The 14,551-nt window shown below is 34.0% G+C and overlaps 1 protein-coding gene across 2 annotated transcripts; it reads right to left on the reverse strand.

Moving 5' to 3' along the window:
* Positions 1-473: 473 nt before the first annotated feature.
* Positions 474-5,680, reverse strand: LOC120091596 (phosphoglycerate mutase-like protein 1). Of its 2 annotated transcripts, none has more exons than XM_039049694.1 (10): positions 5,432-5,680; positions 4,848-4,909; positions 4,588-4,695; positions 4,397-4,476; positions 3,513-3,675; positions 3,010-3,084; positions 2,772-2,860; positions 1,500-1,619; positions 990-1,034; positions 474-866 (listed from the first exon to the last, which is right to left on the reverse strand). In XM_039049694.1, the coding sequence occupies exons 1-10, from the start codon at positions 5,625-5,627 to the stop codon at positions 719-721; spliced, it is 1,086 nt and encodes a 361-aa protein (XP_038905622.1). In that variant the 5' UTR covers positions 5,628-5,680; the 3' UTR covers positions 474-718. The 2 variants fall into 2 exon arrangements, with proteins under 2 accessions (XP_038905622.1, XP_038905623.1); XM_039049695.1 differs by having other exon boundaries at positions 4,588-4,766; positions 5,432-5,498.
* Between the last annotated feature and the right edge of the window lie 8,871 nt (positions 5,681-14,551).

Below are 14,551 nucleotides of genomic sequence, written 5' to 3' on the forward strand. Positions count from 1 at the left end.
AAAGCTACAAAAACCTCTCGCTCTCTCTTATGCGGAGTCTCCGGTGGACTGTCAACTTGGATGGAAGTGTACTTGAATTTTGGTTCTTACCGAAACCAGACTGACTGCTACAACTTCCTAACACTACTCAAGGTCGTGTGAGAATAGAAATTCAAACTTCTGATCTCATGATAAGAGATATATGTTAATGCCAATTGGACTTACGCTCGTGTTCATATATTTGCACTCATTTTTCACCAAGAGACAGTTCTAGGATCCATAAGACCCACAGCCAAAGTTGCCCACAATATGCGTGTGCGCATGCATGAATCCCTGAGTTATGGCCAAGAGTCTATGGGATTTATCTTAGTTTTCAGGGGTGAAGCGAAAAATCATTTGCACCAATCAGTATATCAATTTTTTTGCCACAGATTCTTCTTTATTTTGTCTTGGATGACAATATTTTCATGAAAGCGAGAATCCAAATAATAATGTGAGAAAAGAAAAAGGAAATGAAATTCATATATTGAGTGTTGACATTGTAGTTCTACTGCAATGAAATGGGTATCACTTGTTCAGAATTGGACAAATCCTCAAAGCACAAATTTCTTGAAATGCAGAAATCTGAAGTAAATAGTTAAGTGTTGCGCTGAGTCTAGATAAGGCAGTTTCAAAAATACTTGTTTGTATAATTGACACTCAACATTTGAATATCCCGCTGTCTATAGTCGTATCAGACTTACATATTTTCGTGTTCCTTTGGTTCCGAATCAACTGGTCGTTTGTCTTCCTTCATGCTGTTATCATCCACGGCATCACTAGGATTATCCAGCCCCGGAGGTACCTTTCCAGGATAATTAGTTGTTGAGGAATCCGACCCAAGCATACTGGCAGCATAAGAGACATGATTATCAGAAAGAGGATTCTTTCTCTTTTCTTTCTTCTTCTTCTTCTTCTTCTACTACTACTTTTTAAAAAAAAAAGTTCAAAAGCTCATAAGCTAAACTCACCTTCTATCAACTATGACAATAGATCGAAGCTCGCAATTTGCAAAGCTGCAGGTAGACATTGCATACATCATTACAGAGTCGATGACATTAAAATGTTACCAAATCAAGAGCTCGTCAATGTAGCCAAGCGAAAAAACAAAATCAATGAATGTAAGTCATGGGTAAGGAAATAAAACAATAAACAAAATACCGATCCCTTTTAGAAAGAAAGAAAAAATGGTAGAAAAGTTGATGCACTAAAAGCCATCAACAAGTATCAAAACATTACAAGAAAGAAAATGTATTTTCCATTAATATTCACGAAAGATTTTCAATCTCCCACGGCCTGCTGGAGGAAATATTGTTGTTTTAAAGACATCTGATGAAGGACTGACTTCATTGATGAGAATACGAGAGCAGCATAACAATATGCTAAAAGTTAAAATTTACACAAACGTCGGTGTTGATGAAATTCTAACATAGGACTTGTAACCAATAATTTAAAAGTAGAAGTGTATTGAATTCACTTACTGTTTGCATATTTCCTTTTTCACCAAAGGGTGGCAGTCATTTCCAAAAGCAGTTAGGGTATGAAACAAAAATCCACTATGAGTAACAACGGCTATCTCCTTCTCCTTCCTCGTCCACAACCTGCAAGAAAGGAGCAAAAAAGCTATACCAAATTAACAAAGAAGGTGATATCAGTGGAAGAATTTTGTTCTACCGTATTCCATCTATCCTTGGAATAAAAAGTTATATCCACATGTAGGTATTTCCATTGATAGAGATTGGTAAAATTGAGGTGTTCAATATATCAACGAAGGGTAATACCTTTTCTTGAAATGTAATCCAATTATAAGGTTAAGGGAATGGTTAATATTATCAAGCGAGTGGGAGAAATTTGCTGGCAATTGTAAGAAATATCAAATAAACCATACTGATTAATCACGTGACAATTCAGATTTGTATATTTGCAACATTACAGGCTCGTGAAGAAAAATGGGGAAAAAAATATAAAGGGCAAGCAAACCAAAACAAGGCCAACAAGAGAAGCTAAAACCGAAACAGAAAACCCCAACACCAATTACAAAATAATACTCCAGTTATCCAACCAATCAGCAAGAACAAAGGAATCGTGGAAAAACAAGGGACGCTTTGTAGTCAATTATAAAGTACACGCCCGCCCCCAGACTCTAGAGGCTTTGTAGTTAACATTAAGTACGAAAAATCCATATTTGCTAATAAACAGCAAAAATGTAGATGATAATTGTGGCATGCAGCAAGGTAAAGAAAACGTAGGTGGCAAGCTGAAAGCTATTCTATTTAATAGCTAATATCTTGGGCCGCACATACTTGTTATTTGCAATCTCTATTGAACGAATTAAGCACGATAATATTTGACAAAGTTAACATTATACAATGTGCATTTATCCCGTTCTATCTTATCTAGACATGTCTTCAACCATATAATTGAGATCTGCTGTAAAATAAACTACCAACCATCAATCCAGCCTCCAAATGAGTCAAGATTTTGTAACTAAAACACAAATCATCATACAGATTTAAGACCACTGAAAAGTGAAAACCACATCTATAACAAAAAAATCAAGCTAAACAAATAGCTGACTACATTTCATTGCCATGGCTTAATGCTGGATTGTCCTTAATCATTTAAATAGACTTTGAGATATGCAGGCTGTATGCAAACATTTCCTTGTGCTCACATTGTTTGACATCAGCCAGGTAGCCTCAAGAAATCAGAGTAAAAAAAAAAAAAGAAAGTCTAATAAACAACAGATTCACCAATTCAGGAACTGCAATCCTCTGGCTGCCAGTTCTTCCTTTGTCTCTCTAACGTCAGCCTTCCACAATACATCCTCGTCGCTTTCTATCTGCACATAACTTTGGGTGTTAATCAACAACATAACTCATCCACCATTGTTGCAATTTCTTGAATGAAAAAGCAAAAAGAAATGGAAAGCTTCCTGAAAGATTACAAATAACAAGTTTCCCAGCTTATTACTATATCTCAGGTACTTGCCAGTGAAAAATCAACTGCAGGAAAGAGGAATTGATAATCACTGATGTTTCTCCTCTTGTCGCAAGGATGAACTCCCTGTTAAGATATAAAGAACACACATAAGAACTACAAATATAATATATAACGAAAATAATAAGTCTCTGCTAAATAGCTCCTTCAGAAGAAAACAGGAGAAAATGAAGCTATGATAAATTAATAATCAATGAGCACTTGGGAGGACCCAAATTTATGCTTTACACTGCATCGTGAAAATATGTAGAAAATAAATTTTTAAAAAAATCCTTGACAGACTTGCATATGAGGTGATAAGTAGATTTCTATGTCAGTAGCATTGAATAACAAGCTAAAAACACAAGGCCGTATGTATCGGTAAAGTCAAATAACCCCCACCCCACATTTAAATCATCTACCTTCTAATTGTGAAGCAATTTAACCCCCACCGGTTGCACCATACACAAAGTTACAATCATAGCTGAGAAGGATTAAATTTAACTATCACATACCAAATGTTCACGACAAAGCTCAACAGCAGCAATAGGTGGGCAGTTTAGACTTGAAATTGCAGCTCGTGCACTATTGCCGGCATTTGCAATCATTAGGGGCAGCACGTCCATTCCAGCTGTATAGCCTTCGCCACCAAATACTCCAACAGCAGTTTGTAGAGTCCTAGAAAATAATCAACCATAAGCAAAATTCCTCAGATTTTCCATATTGGTATGTTTCATGAGAGATCTAACTTGGGTTAAAATCAACTTCCCAGCAAAGTATACATGAAGTAACAATTAAAATCAAGCACTAAAAAGCAAGAAACTATGTTCCGAGGAATCCATAACATTAAAGTATTGACTTTGCATTCAAAGAGGTGCGAGCACAGTCACCTCTCCTCTTTTGGCACTTTCAACTTCTTCTTCAGTTATTAAAATCTTCTATTCGTAAAGATCTCCAATCTCGCTAAGTTTAATCAATTTAGATTAGGGGCTACTGAGATTTGATAGTCAAGTAACATGGGAATTGCATGTCTAGCAAAATCACCATCAGCAAACTCTCTGTTGATTTCAACCATTCTTACTACCCAAAGTAACTATAACACTTCTAAATAATCAAAAAAAAAAAAGGAGAGAGAAAGAATGGATATACAGGTGTGTGACTGAACTTAACCTTCAGTCTGTCAAACCGTGAAAAGGTAAATTTCTTCCTAGATTACAAATAATTGTAACAGAAAATAATTTGATATCGTTTTTAATGTTCCCATCCTTATTAATCTCTTCTTTTTAAACTATTGCAGAGGCTAACAATGAGAACAAGATTAGAAAATGAGAGCGAGTTACGAGTAGGTTGTACACATAAAGTTGTGCATAGAAGAAACTGAAGATAGTGACATCAATACCTGAGCAAAGGGGATGTTACAACCAAATCAATCTTCCTGGAAAGACCAGATGCATGAACATGCTTACGCAAATTATCAATCTGTAACAGTTGAAAGGTATCAAATCATTAATTCTCTCCAGGAAAAAACGTGAACTCTTCTTTTATCTTCTTTACAACTTGCATATATATGTGTATAACACCCGTTCTGACCTGCTGCCATCCAAGCTGAGTAATGTGAGCATCAAAAAACTCAGGACGCATATATGCTTTATAACTCTTATCTCCATCAACATTGTGGATCCCCTGTGCATGCCTGACCTGGATGTATTGTTTTATAAGAGCCCTTGATTTGCGAGCAAAAGCCAAGAAAGAAGGCCATCTTGAATGCCCTTCAAGTCAAATACAATCTGCTTCACATCTGCAATACTCATTAGATATAAAAACAAGAAGTTCCCAAATTTGATACTAACCAGGTGAACTGTTTTGCACCGATGTAGTGGATATAAACTGAGACCTGCACCATTATCCATATCTGCAATAAGAATAACAATACTAACTCAGAGCCAACCAAATACTAAAAACAACCAAAAGTTGAGTTCGTGGATGGAAAATATATAAGTACAACCAACATTTTGGTCAGAGCTACAATGCAAGACAGTTCAACAAAATTAACAGCAAACTGCTCAAATCCTAACTAAACAACTAATTTTAAAAGAACTCTGTCCAAAGGCTGGAGGTTGAATGATGGTAATTTGAAAAAGCTAAAACCAGTCTGTAGACTTCAATACCACAAACATAATGATCCCATTTTCCTTGCCTGATTACTGCAACAGTTATTACAACACGGCAACGTAAAATCAAAGCCCAACACGTGATCAACCTCAATCAAACCAATAAAAAAAATCAACATAACTATAGACCATATTAAATGCCAGTACTCCATGAAAACCCAAAATTCAATGAACCCATGAAGCAAAAACTGCGAGCAACAAAAAGAAAGATGCAAAAACAATAATCAAACGGGAGAAGAAGTAGCAAAGAAATGGAAGCTGACCGAAAGAAGCGATGGAGGAGGAGGAGGAGGAGGAGAAGGAGCAGCGAGCAGCAAGAGGAGGGTGAATTGAGGTCGAAATGGAGGTGGGGGAGAGGAGAGAATTGAAGGGTTTTGAAAGAAATGGAGTATGAGTTTGACCAGTGGAAGATAAAATCCGAAAATCAATATTAAAGGCGACGATGCCACTGATTGTCATGTCGCAGCGATGGTGAGATTGGTTTTTTTTTTTTTTTTTGTTTGCCCTTTGTTTCGAGATTTGTTTATTGGCTTTCCACGAAATTGGCGTATTCGCCAACTGTGTGGACTCTGGATCTGAACCATCCACTCTTTCCCCACTTACGCACGTGACTGTCCTTTGCTTTGCTATTCAATGCAATTATTAAACTACCTGATATGTCTATGGATATCTCGATAAAATACCAATATCGATAGATATTTTCGTAAGGACATACATTTATAAATTTTGTTTAGGTTAATAATTAGTTTGTTTTTACTCCAAAATAAAATTATAAATATTGTTATTGGTATTTTTATTCATGTTGAGTTAAATATTGTTATAAACATTTTTATGTTTTATGAACATAAAAGGTATCAAATATATAAGTAGAATTTTAATATTGATGTTGAATACTTCAGTTCATGTCGACGGATATTTTCATCCTTTATTTGATATAATTCTTGTACTTCTGCTTTCAGTGGTGTCATATATATCTTGATGTATACCATTGAATTGCCTGATCGTACTTTGTCGGATAGCAGATCATTCTTACATTTTTTATAAATATATTTTAACATTTTGTTGCGTGTATGTGATAATAGTGAAATGCATGAAGATAGGTACATTTTGAGATGCATCTAAGCATGTTCTTGCTTTATTGACTTTGAGTGACGAGTTGGAAGAGGTACTCGATAGTATAGTATCAGGTGCTAGGCGAAAAATATTCTCACACGAGCTATTTTCTTACAACTAAAGTGAGGGTTAACCCTTTGTTTTCATAGCGTATTATCCTTTGGGGTAGGTCTCTTTTTAGCAAGGTTATTGTTGGTGAACTGGCAACGAAGTAAGTATTCAAATTGACGATGAACATTTGCTTTCGGGGATGGGAATGATTAACTGTGTTATATTCATGAATCTCTCTGACATGAAATTGTCTTCTCCCTATTATAAGTTGATGGTCGTCGGATTGAGGATAGAGTACATGATGGATTTTTGGAGGATGAGACGAATCTCATCTTATCCATCTCCACGAGTGGTAAGGAATAGAAGTATGAGATATACTGAGCCCCCGAATAAGAATAGTTTTTGTCAATCAATGTCACCAACTTGATGGGTGGGAGCTTTAGTGATATCGTTCCCACATGAACCAACCTCCTAAAATTGGGTATTTACTTTAAGCCTGTGGTGTCCTTTATGTCACTATGTTCTTGAACCAGTGGTGTTTGTTGTCTGAAGATATTTGGAGTTATTTATTTGATTCTAACATTGTTTGGCATTGATCATTTACAATATTGGATCATTTCGACTAATTTCGGGTCCATGGGAGCTAATAGGAGATGGCATGTTTCTCAGTCCTTATATGTCACCTCTAGAAGCTTCACACTCATATGATTTTTTCTAGTGGTATTGTCTCGGTTGCTTTGGTGGCGGTATTGATCAGATCCTACATTCAACTGTCCGTTGTGGATTGCTTGGAAGCCTCGCACCTTCATCTACATTCCTGCACTAACACTCCATTTTTTGGATTCCCCTCCTCATACCCGTTGTCACTTGCTCGTGGATGCAACTTGGGGGGTGGGTGGCCTTGGTTGGGTGCACCAAGACTAGTTTGCTGAACTAGTATGTTATTGATGTCCATTTTTTACGATATTCATCCCTTATTGGAGACGATAGTGATTTCGAAGGCATTTTTCGTTAGTACTAAATGATGAATCACATTATATGATTATTAAATTTGGATGATTTGAGGTTGTCATTCTTCCAACCATCACATAAGATGTTCATTAGGTGCTTCGCCAAGCCTGGCCACATGGGGTTTGTAGTCTTCGCCAAACCAGTCGAATCAATTTTTATGTGGTCGATTGCATTTCCAACTAAGGAGCTCTTACAACATTGAAACGCCGCCTTTTTGGATTTGATGAATTCCACTACTAAAAACACATCAATATTATATATTGTCAATTCCTTACATTATGAGTCCATCTCTTTAGGCTTTCTAACTCCTCGCTCCCCACTATTCTACTCCTCGGCCCAAACACCCCTTAAAACGAGGTGTGTTGAATAGTTGACTTACACTACATTGTTATTAGTATTTTAGTATTCATATATACATACATACACACATATATAAACTACCAATTAAATCGAGTCATGGTTGTTTTTTTTAATTCAAACCTTTGACTTTTTTTAGTTTGACAATATACTGGGTGAGAATTTGAATATCTAACTTCTTAATCAATGGTACATACTTTATGCTTGAGTTGAGCTATATTTATATTGTCACATTTAACATCTTGTTCATCATACATTTTTTCACAAGTTGAGTGATGTTTAAGTCAGTATATCAAACCTGTCATGTAGAACTTTATATATTTTTATTCTATAATATTGTAATTGTGAAAGGGTATGACTGAAGTTTGAGAACAATTTCATTGGTTATGTTAGTAATCAAAATCGTTAATCCATATCAATAATTAGATTCATGCTTATAGTCATATCATTAATTTATATTGATATAGATATTAAAAAAGTTAGCATTTATTTTCCTTTTATTTGTTATTTTTGTTATTGTTATGCCATATAGCAATAATGGAGGTAGCATTTTTTTTAATGTGATTCTTGCTCGATTTTTAATTACAACTTGAAACAACCTCAAACATACCATTACGATTGAACCAGATGTTTATTACGAGTGCACAAAAACCAAAAAAAAAGTTTTGAGAGAAAGAGATATTTTATTAGCAAATTTTAAGGTTTGAATCCTATTTTAGTTCTTGAACGTTGAATTTTGTTATATATTGGTCTTTAAACTTTCAAAAAAATATATTTTAGTCCCTAGATCTTTAAAAAGTGCTTACTTTAATATCTGGTATTAAGATTTTGTTAACTATTTGATGAGTAGGCTAGCTATTTTCCATAGGATGTTTATTGACATTTTCCTTCACTTTCATCTTGCTCAACCTATGCTAGACGCAATTCATCTCTAAACCAATTCCATCGTGAGAATCTTAACAGCATGAATCAAAATAAAATAAAAATAAGAGAAAGGTTTGGTAACCATTTAGTTTTTTGTTTTTGTTTTTAAAAATTAACTTCCACCTATAAATTTCTTCCTTCGTTATATACTTTTTACCAATGGTTTAAAAAACTAAGCCAGATTTTGAGAATTAAAAAAAAAAATAACTTTCAAAAAGTTGTATTTGTTTTTGGAATTTGGTTGAGAATTCAACCACTATACTTAAGAAATGTAAATTATGCTAAGAAATAGAGATGTCCAATTTCCCCAACCCGCCTCGAACAAGATGGGGATTCCCAAATTAGGCGGGGAATGAGGGAGTGAGTGGGAAAAATTCCCCGTGAACTAAACGGGAACGAGGACGGGGAACATTCCTCATCCTCGCTCCCGGCCCCGACCCCGCCTCGATTAACTTTTACATATTTATTTAGTATAGTTCTCTAATGTTATGTTATTATTATTATATAAATATTACATTTAAATTTCAAATTTGATTATTTATTGGGAAAGATAATGAATATGTTTAAATTTAAGGTTTAAATTTAGTTTATATATGTGAATAATTTGATTTATGTTTATTTATTTCTACTAAAAAACTAATTAGTTTTCTTAGGCCAAAATTTGAGTAATTTATTTTTAAATTCAAATTGTCATATAAGACTAACTATAATAAACAATTTAATGATAAAGTTAATTATTTAATTAAAATTTGCTCACATTAGTGATTTAAGTTTATTGGCTTTTTACAAAAAAAAAAGTAACGTAAGAAATGTGAATGATATAAACTTGATTTTAAGAAACTAAATTGTTGCCAAACAAAGCTCAAAAAAGTAGCTTTTAAAAACTTGTTTTTGTTTTTGAAATTTGGTTTAGAATTTTACCATTATACTTACGAAAGATCCCCAAATTTTCTTCATTTATTATTTACTTTTTACCAATGATTTAAAAAACAAAACCATAATTTGAAAGCTACTTAACTTGTTTTTGTTTTTGAATTTTGTTTAAAATTTTTACCATTGTACTTAAGAAAGATCCTCCAAATTTATCATTTGTTATCTACATCGTCAAATTTTAAAAATTAAAAAAACTGGTTTTATTTATTTATTTTTACTTTGTTAAGAATTCAAAACAGGTTTAGTTTTTAAAAATATAAAAAATAAATAATAAATAAAAACCCGAAATGATTACGAATCCAGACTTAATAAGTATTAAGATTTAAAGTACTGGACCAAAATATAATTTAAACCGCAAATTTAGAGAGTGAAAGTAAGTAGGATAAACTTAGCGAACCTTCGAATTTTGGCTCAATAACTCTCTCCCTCTCAGTCGCAGGCAACTCGATTCTCGTCACTTTTTTGCTGCAAAATCTGACGATTGAAGCATCTACAAGGAAAAATCTCCTCAAATGATTTCCACTATCAATCTCCGTCTTCCTCACGGCGAGATCCACAATTTCCGATTTCAACCTTCGCCGTCGCCGTCCCTTTACAGGAACCGGCTGCCGTGCAAAATCACATACTGCAGAAAGAAACTCAGCGACGCGGATCTGGCCTCCGATCTCGCAACGGAAGTGGCGAAAATCAACACTAATTTGATTCAGAGAGAGGAAGCGATGAAGAAGAGCAGAGAGTTTTTGTTCACAGAGCTGTGCGGATTTCTAGGGCTAAAATCGGAGGAGACGAAGAGGAAGTGGAAGAAGATGGAGGAGGAGGCAAAATTGACATTGGTTAAAGAGTTTGTTTCGGAGTGGGGGTTCAATTTTCAGCCATTGTCGTGTAGATCTGTGAAGGAAATGGTTGAAGAACACGTTAATGGACAAAATTTGTCTGCGATTTCTTCTGCTTCGTCGTTGATTTCTTCGTTGAAGAAAACAATTGGATTGTGACAGACACAGATAATTAGATTCATTCATTTGCATTTGGATCTTTAATTCCCGAATCCCATGTAAGGTATTTTCTGTATTTTTTTCTTTAGATTTCGATATCGAATCTCAATTTTTGTAGAACGTTTTTTCCTCCTTAGTCCTTATTGACAGAACGATATACATTTTTTTTTTCTTGGGTGGGGAAAGAAATGAAGCCTTCAAAACATAAAAAATAAAAAAAAATAAAAAAAATGTCGTTCTATTTTGTTTGTGTGATAGGAGTAGGAGAGGTAATTCTCGTTCTTGTGATGCACCCATCTTTGATCGCTGTAATTAGATAATTTGGTGGAATCTACAAAGATAGGTTCCATGCACGATGCATCTAAATATTTGTTGAAGTAGGAATTCAAAGTCCAAGCAAACATGTCCTTAATTTTGTTACTGTTATTATATTTTATTTGTAAAGGTTTTTTTAGATATTATGGTATCTAACTTATTCATTTATGAGATATTTTCAAATATAAGAAAATGAGTCAACTTATTTATAAATATTTTAAAATATCACATCTTAGAAACTAATAGATAATTATTACTATCTATAATGAAAATATTTCCAACTATTTTGACATTTAAAATAATTGTCATTTATTTAATTATTTACTATTATTATTATTTAATATAGGTTCGAGCTTGAGCTTTAGCTTTTATGGGAATAAAAATACTAGCAATGGCCTACAAATAAGATATGAGAATCATTTGCAATATGTTAATTGTTTCAAATCAAATGTCTATCTTCCCCAAAAGAATGTTAGGCTCCATTTGTCACAACTTTAAAAAATCAGTTATCATAAAAAAAAAAAAAAAAAAAAAAAAAAAAAAAAGCAACATTTGGTAAGTTTTAACTAATTTGGTGTTTTGTCATTTAAAAAAAAAAAAAAAAGTCAATTTGATGTGGCTTAGCTCGAATGGCCAAATTATAAAAAATATTTCTCTGAATTACATGACAAAAAAAGAATATATATATATATAAATCATTGTTATATAAAATAGAAATGAATTGATGTTATTAATGCTAAGTACAAACAAAATGTAAATAAATAAAACTAATGTGGTCTATTTCGCTCCCATGAGACTTGTAACAAAGTTATGTATCGTAGTGCCCCTGATTACTTTAGGTGAAAAAAATTGTTTTCGTGATTCACACCATAAATATTGATGTTGTTCACATATTCAATCTTTCTTAAAATATCGATCACCATAGTGTTTTCTAAAATAATAAATAATGACCATAGACCTATTATTATAATTATGTTTATATTGACATTACAACAACTTTATTATAAATTAGTTGTTTTTTTAAAAAAAAATGCATTATTTTAATCGCAATGTATTTATTTAATCTAATTATTTGATAGAAGTTTAGGAAAAAAATTGTTATAAAAATGATGAATGAGTCAAACATTTTATTAATATATGAGGAAATATATGGGATATATATATGTATAAAGATAAGATTGTAAATTAAAACAATTATTTAGATAATATGACATGTTTTTACGGAAGCAGGTTTTAAAAGATGGTGATTTGTGATTTTCAACCTAATAATAAATTGAGAAGTGATTTTAAAGAAATTAAGAAGCAATCTCCGAGCATGTAGATTCTCTAGAAACATTTTTGCACCCCTAAAAGAAATTTGATATGGATCCTTTACTTTCGTCACATTTGAGAACTTCCTCTTAAACAAGGTGAGTCTGTCTCCATGACAGTAATAAGCTCATCCCTAATAACTAATTGATAAGAAACCCCAAAAAAGCTAAATATATTTGATTTAGAAAATTGATCAGAGATTGAGAAAAAAAGATAACTTATCCATTACTTCAATATTTCAAATTCTTCACAATCTAATTAATCAATCTAGATTAAAAGTTCTAACACGTGCATTCTAAACACAATAATACAAATAGAGCATATAAGCTTGAGAGATTGAATTCTATAATGAAAATTCATTCAAATTTCAATTCTCTTCTCCCAAATTATAAAAGTACATAAGCAATTATACTAATTGAAAATACACTATGAAAGGACGCAACTCTTTGAATATAATGCCTAAATTCAGTCCCAACTCTCAAGGTTCATACGTGTACCTGCAATAAATGTAAATACATGAAATAAATAGATGCATACGACATCAAATAGGTAGATTAATATGAATTTTCATATTCATTATGACTCTTAGGTGCCCAAATGACTTTTGAAGCTTCAAATGTTGCAACTCTTCATCGTGGATTGGAAACTTAGCTTGGAAGCAAACATTTAATTCTTTTTGAAGTCTCTTAACTCTAGCTCTTGTCATTGGTCCGTGTGGCATAATGATTGTCTCGTGATTTGATTGACTTGGAGAGTTATCCATTTGATTTTCAGCATGAGACTCGTTTGAGATAAGATGAGCTTCATTATCCTCTTCATTTGAGATGATTTGAGCTTGTTGAGTTTCGTTTTCCTCTTGTTTGGTTAGCTCCTTATCCAACCTTTAGGGCGTTTAGGCCCCTAATTTCAAGTGTTATTATAACTAACTCCATATTTAAGGCTCCAATTACAATATTTGTTGTTCCCAAATATTATAACCTACAAACAATTACAAGATTACTATGTTTACTATTTGTTATTGAGTTGACCATTTTCTATCCATTTCACTGTTTCCCATCTAAGCTAAAATAATTTGCATCTAAAATACATACTATTATAACCCATACAATAATAATCCGAACCCCAAACACAAACTATTATAATATAGACATTATTATAATTCACAAATTATGATAAGCACTAACTATAATAGTTAGCTTAGCACCCAATCCCCCATTAACCATTACAATGATTTAGTTAAATTTTAATTTTACTTCATTTCCACTAAGAGAAGAGGAAAAAAGAAAAGAAAAGAAAATAAAGCATATACTTTTGTTTCAATATATTTCATTATTATGCCAAAGTAACATTTCCCCTAAAGGTAAAAGGCTCAATCTCTTATCATTTCATATATGAAGGGGGATTGACCATGAGATCAAATTGTTACCAGGGGCAAAGTCGGCCGTCAAGAATGCATATCGGATGGCCCCGCCCGAATTGGTCGAACTCCGAAAATAGTTAGACGAATTGTTAGATGCGGGATTTATCAGACCGACAAATGCCCCTTACGGAGCCCTAGTACTATTTCAGAAGAAGAAGGATGGGAGCCTCTGGTTATGCATCGACTATCGGGCCTTGAACAAGCTCACAGCCCGCAACAAATATCCCCTTTCTATCATTACTGACTTATTTGATCGGCTTCACGGTGCTAAGTATTTCTCAAAGCTGGACCTACGGTCGGGATATTATCAGGTCCAAATTGTTGAAGGAGATGAACCTAAGACGACATGTGTCACGAGATATGGAGCCTTCGAATTCCTCGTGATGCCCTTTGGCCTCACAAATGCCCCAACAACTTTCTGTACCTTAATGAACCAAGTGTTTCATGAATACCTTGACAAATTCGTCGTAGTGTATCTCGATGACATTGTGGTCTATAGTGCCTCGCTGGAGGACCATCGACGTCACCTCCAACTAGTCTTCGAAAATCTGAGGAAAAATCAGTTGTATGTAAAGAGAGAGAAGTGCTCCTTTGCCCAAGAGCGCATAAATTTCCTCGGCCACGTGATTGAGTGTGGTCAGATTGGTATGGAAGAGGGCAAGGTGGTCGCGATCAGAGACTGGAGGGTACCATCATCCGTGACCGAACTACGATCCTTCCTCGGACTAGCCAACTACTATAGACGGTTCGTAGAAGGATTCTCAAGAAGAATAAGGCTATTAACCAAACTGCTGAAGAAAGATAGCCAAGGGTTCCGCGACCGGAAAAACGCCCTTCGAAGTGGTGTGCGGTAGACAGCCACTCATGCCACACTTGGTGGATTAACTTATGCAGGCAAAAGTCCTCAGGCACATAACTTCACTAAAGAGTGGAGCAAAACCTCTGAGATAGCTCGC

The sequence above is a fragment of the Benincasa hispida genome, chromosome 11, assembly GCF_009727055.1.
Source record: "Benincasa hispida cultivar B227 chromosome 11, ASM972705v1, whole genome shotgun sequence".
In the NCBI taxonomy this organism is placed as follows: Eukaryota; Viridiplantae; Streptophyta; class Magnoliopsida; order Cucurbitales; family Cucurbitaceae; genus Benincasa; species Benincasa hispida.

Excerpts from the sequence above, each read along its gene's own strand:
- LOC120091596 (XM_039049694.1), bottom strand. The coding sequence starts at position 5,627 with ATGACAATCAGTGGCATCGTCGCCTTTAATATTGATTTTCGGATTTTA. Across the intron at positions 4,910-5,431 it reads CTCCTCCATCGCTTCTTTCG|ATATGGATAATGGTGCAGGT; the intron begins GTCAGCTTCCAT and ends TTCTTATTGCAG. Across the intron at positions 4,696-4,847 it reads GGTGCAAAACAGTTCACCTG|GTCAGGCATGCACAGGGGAT; the intron begins GTTAGTATCAAA and ends CAATACATCCAG.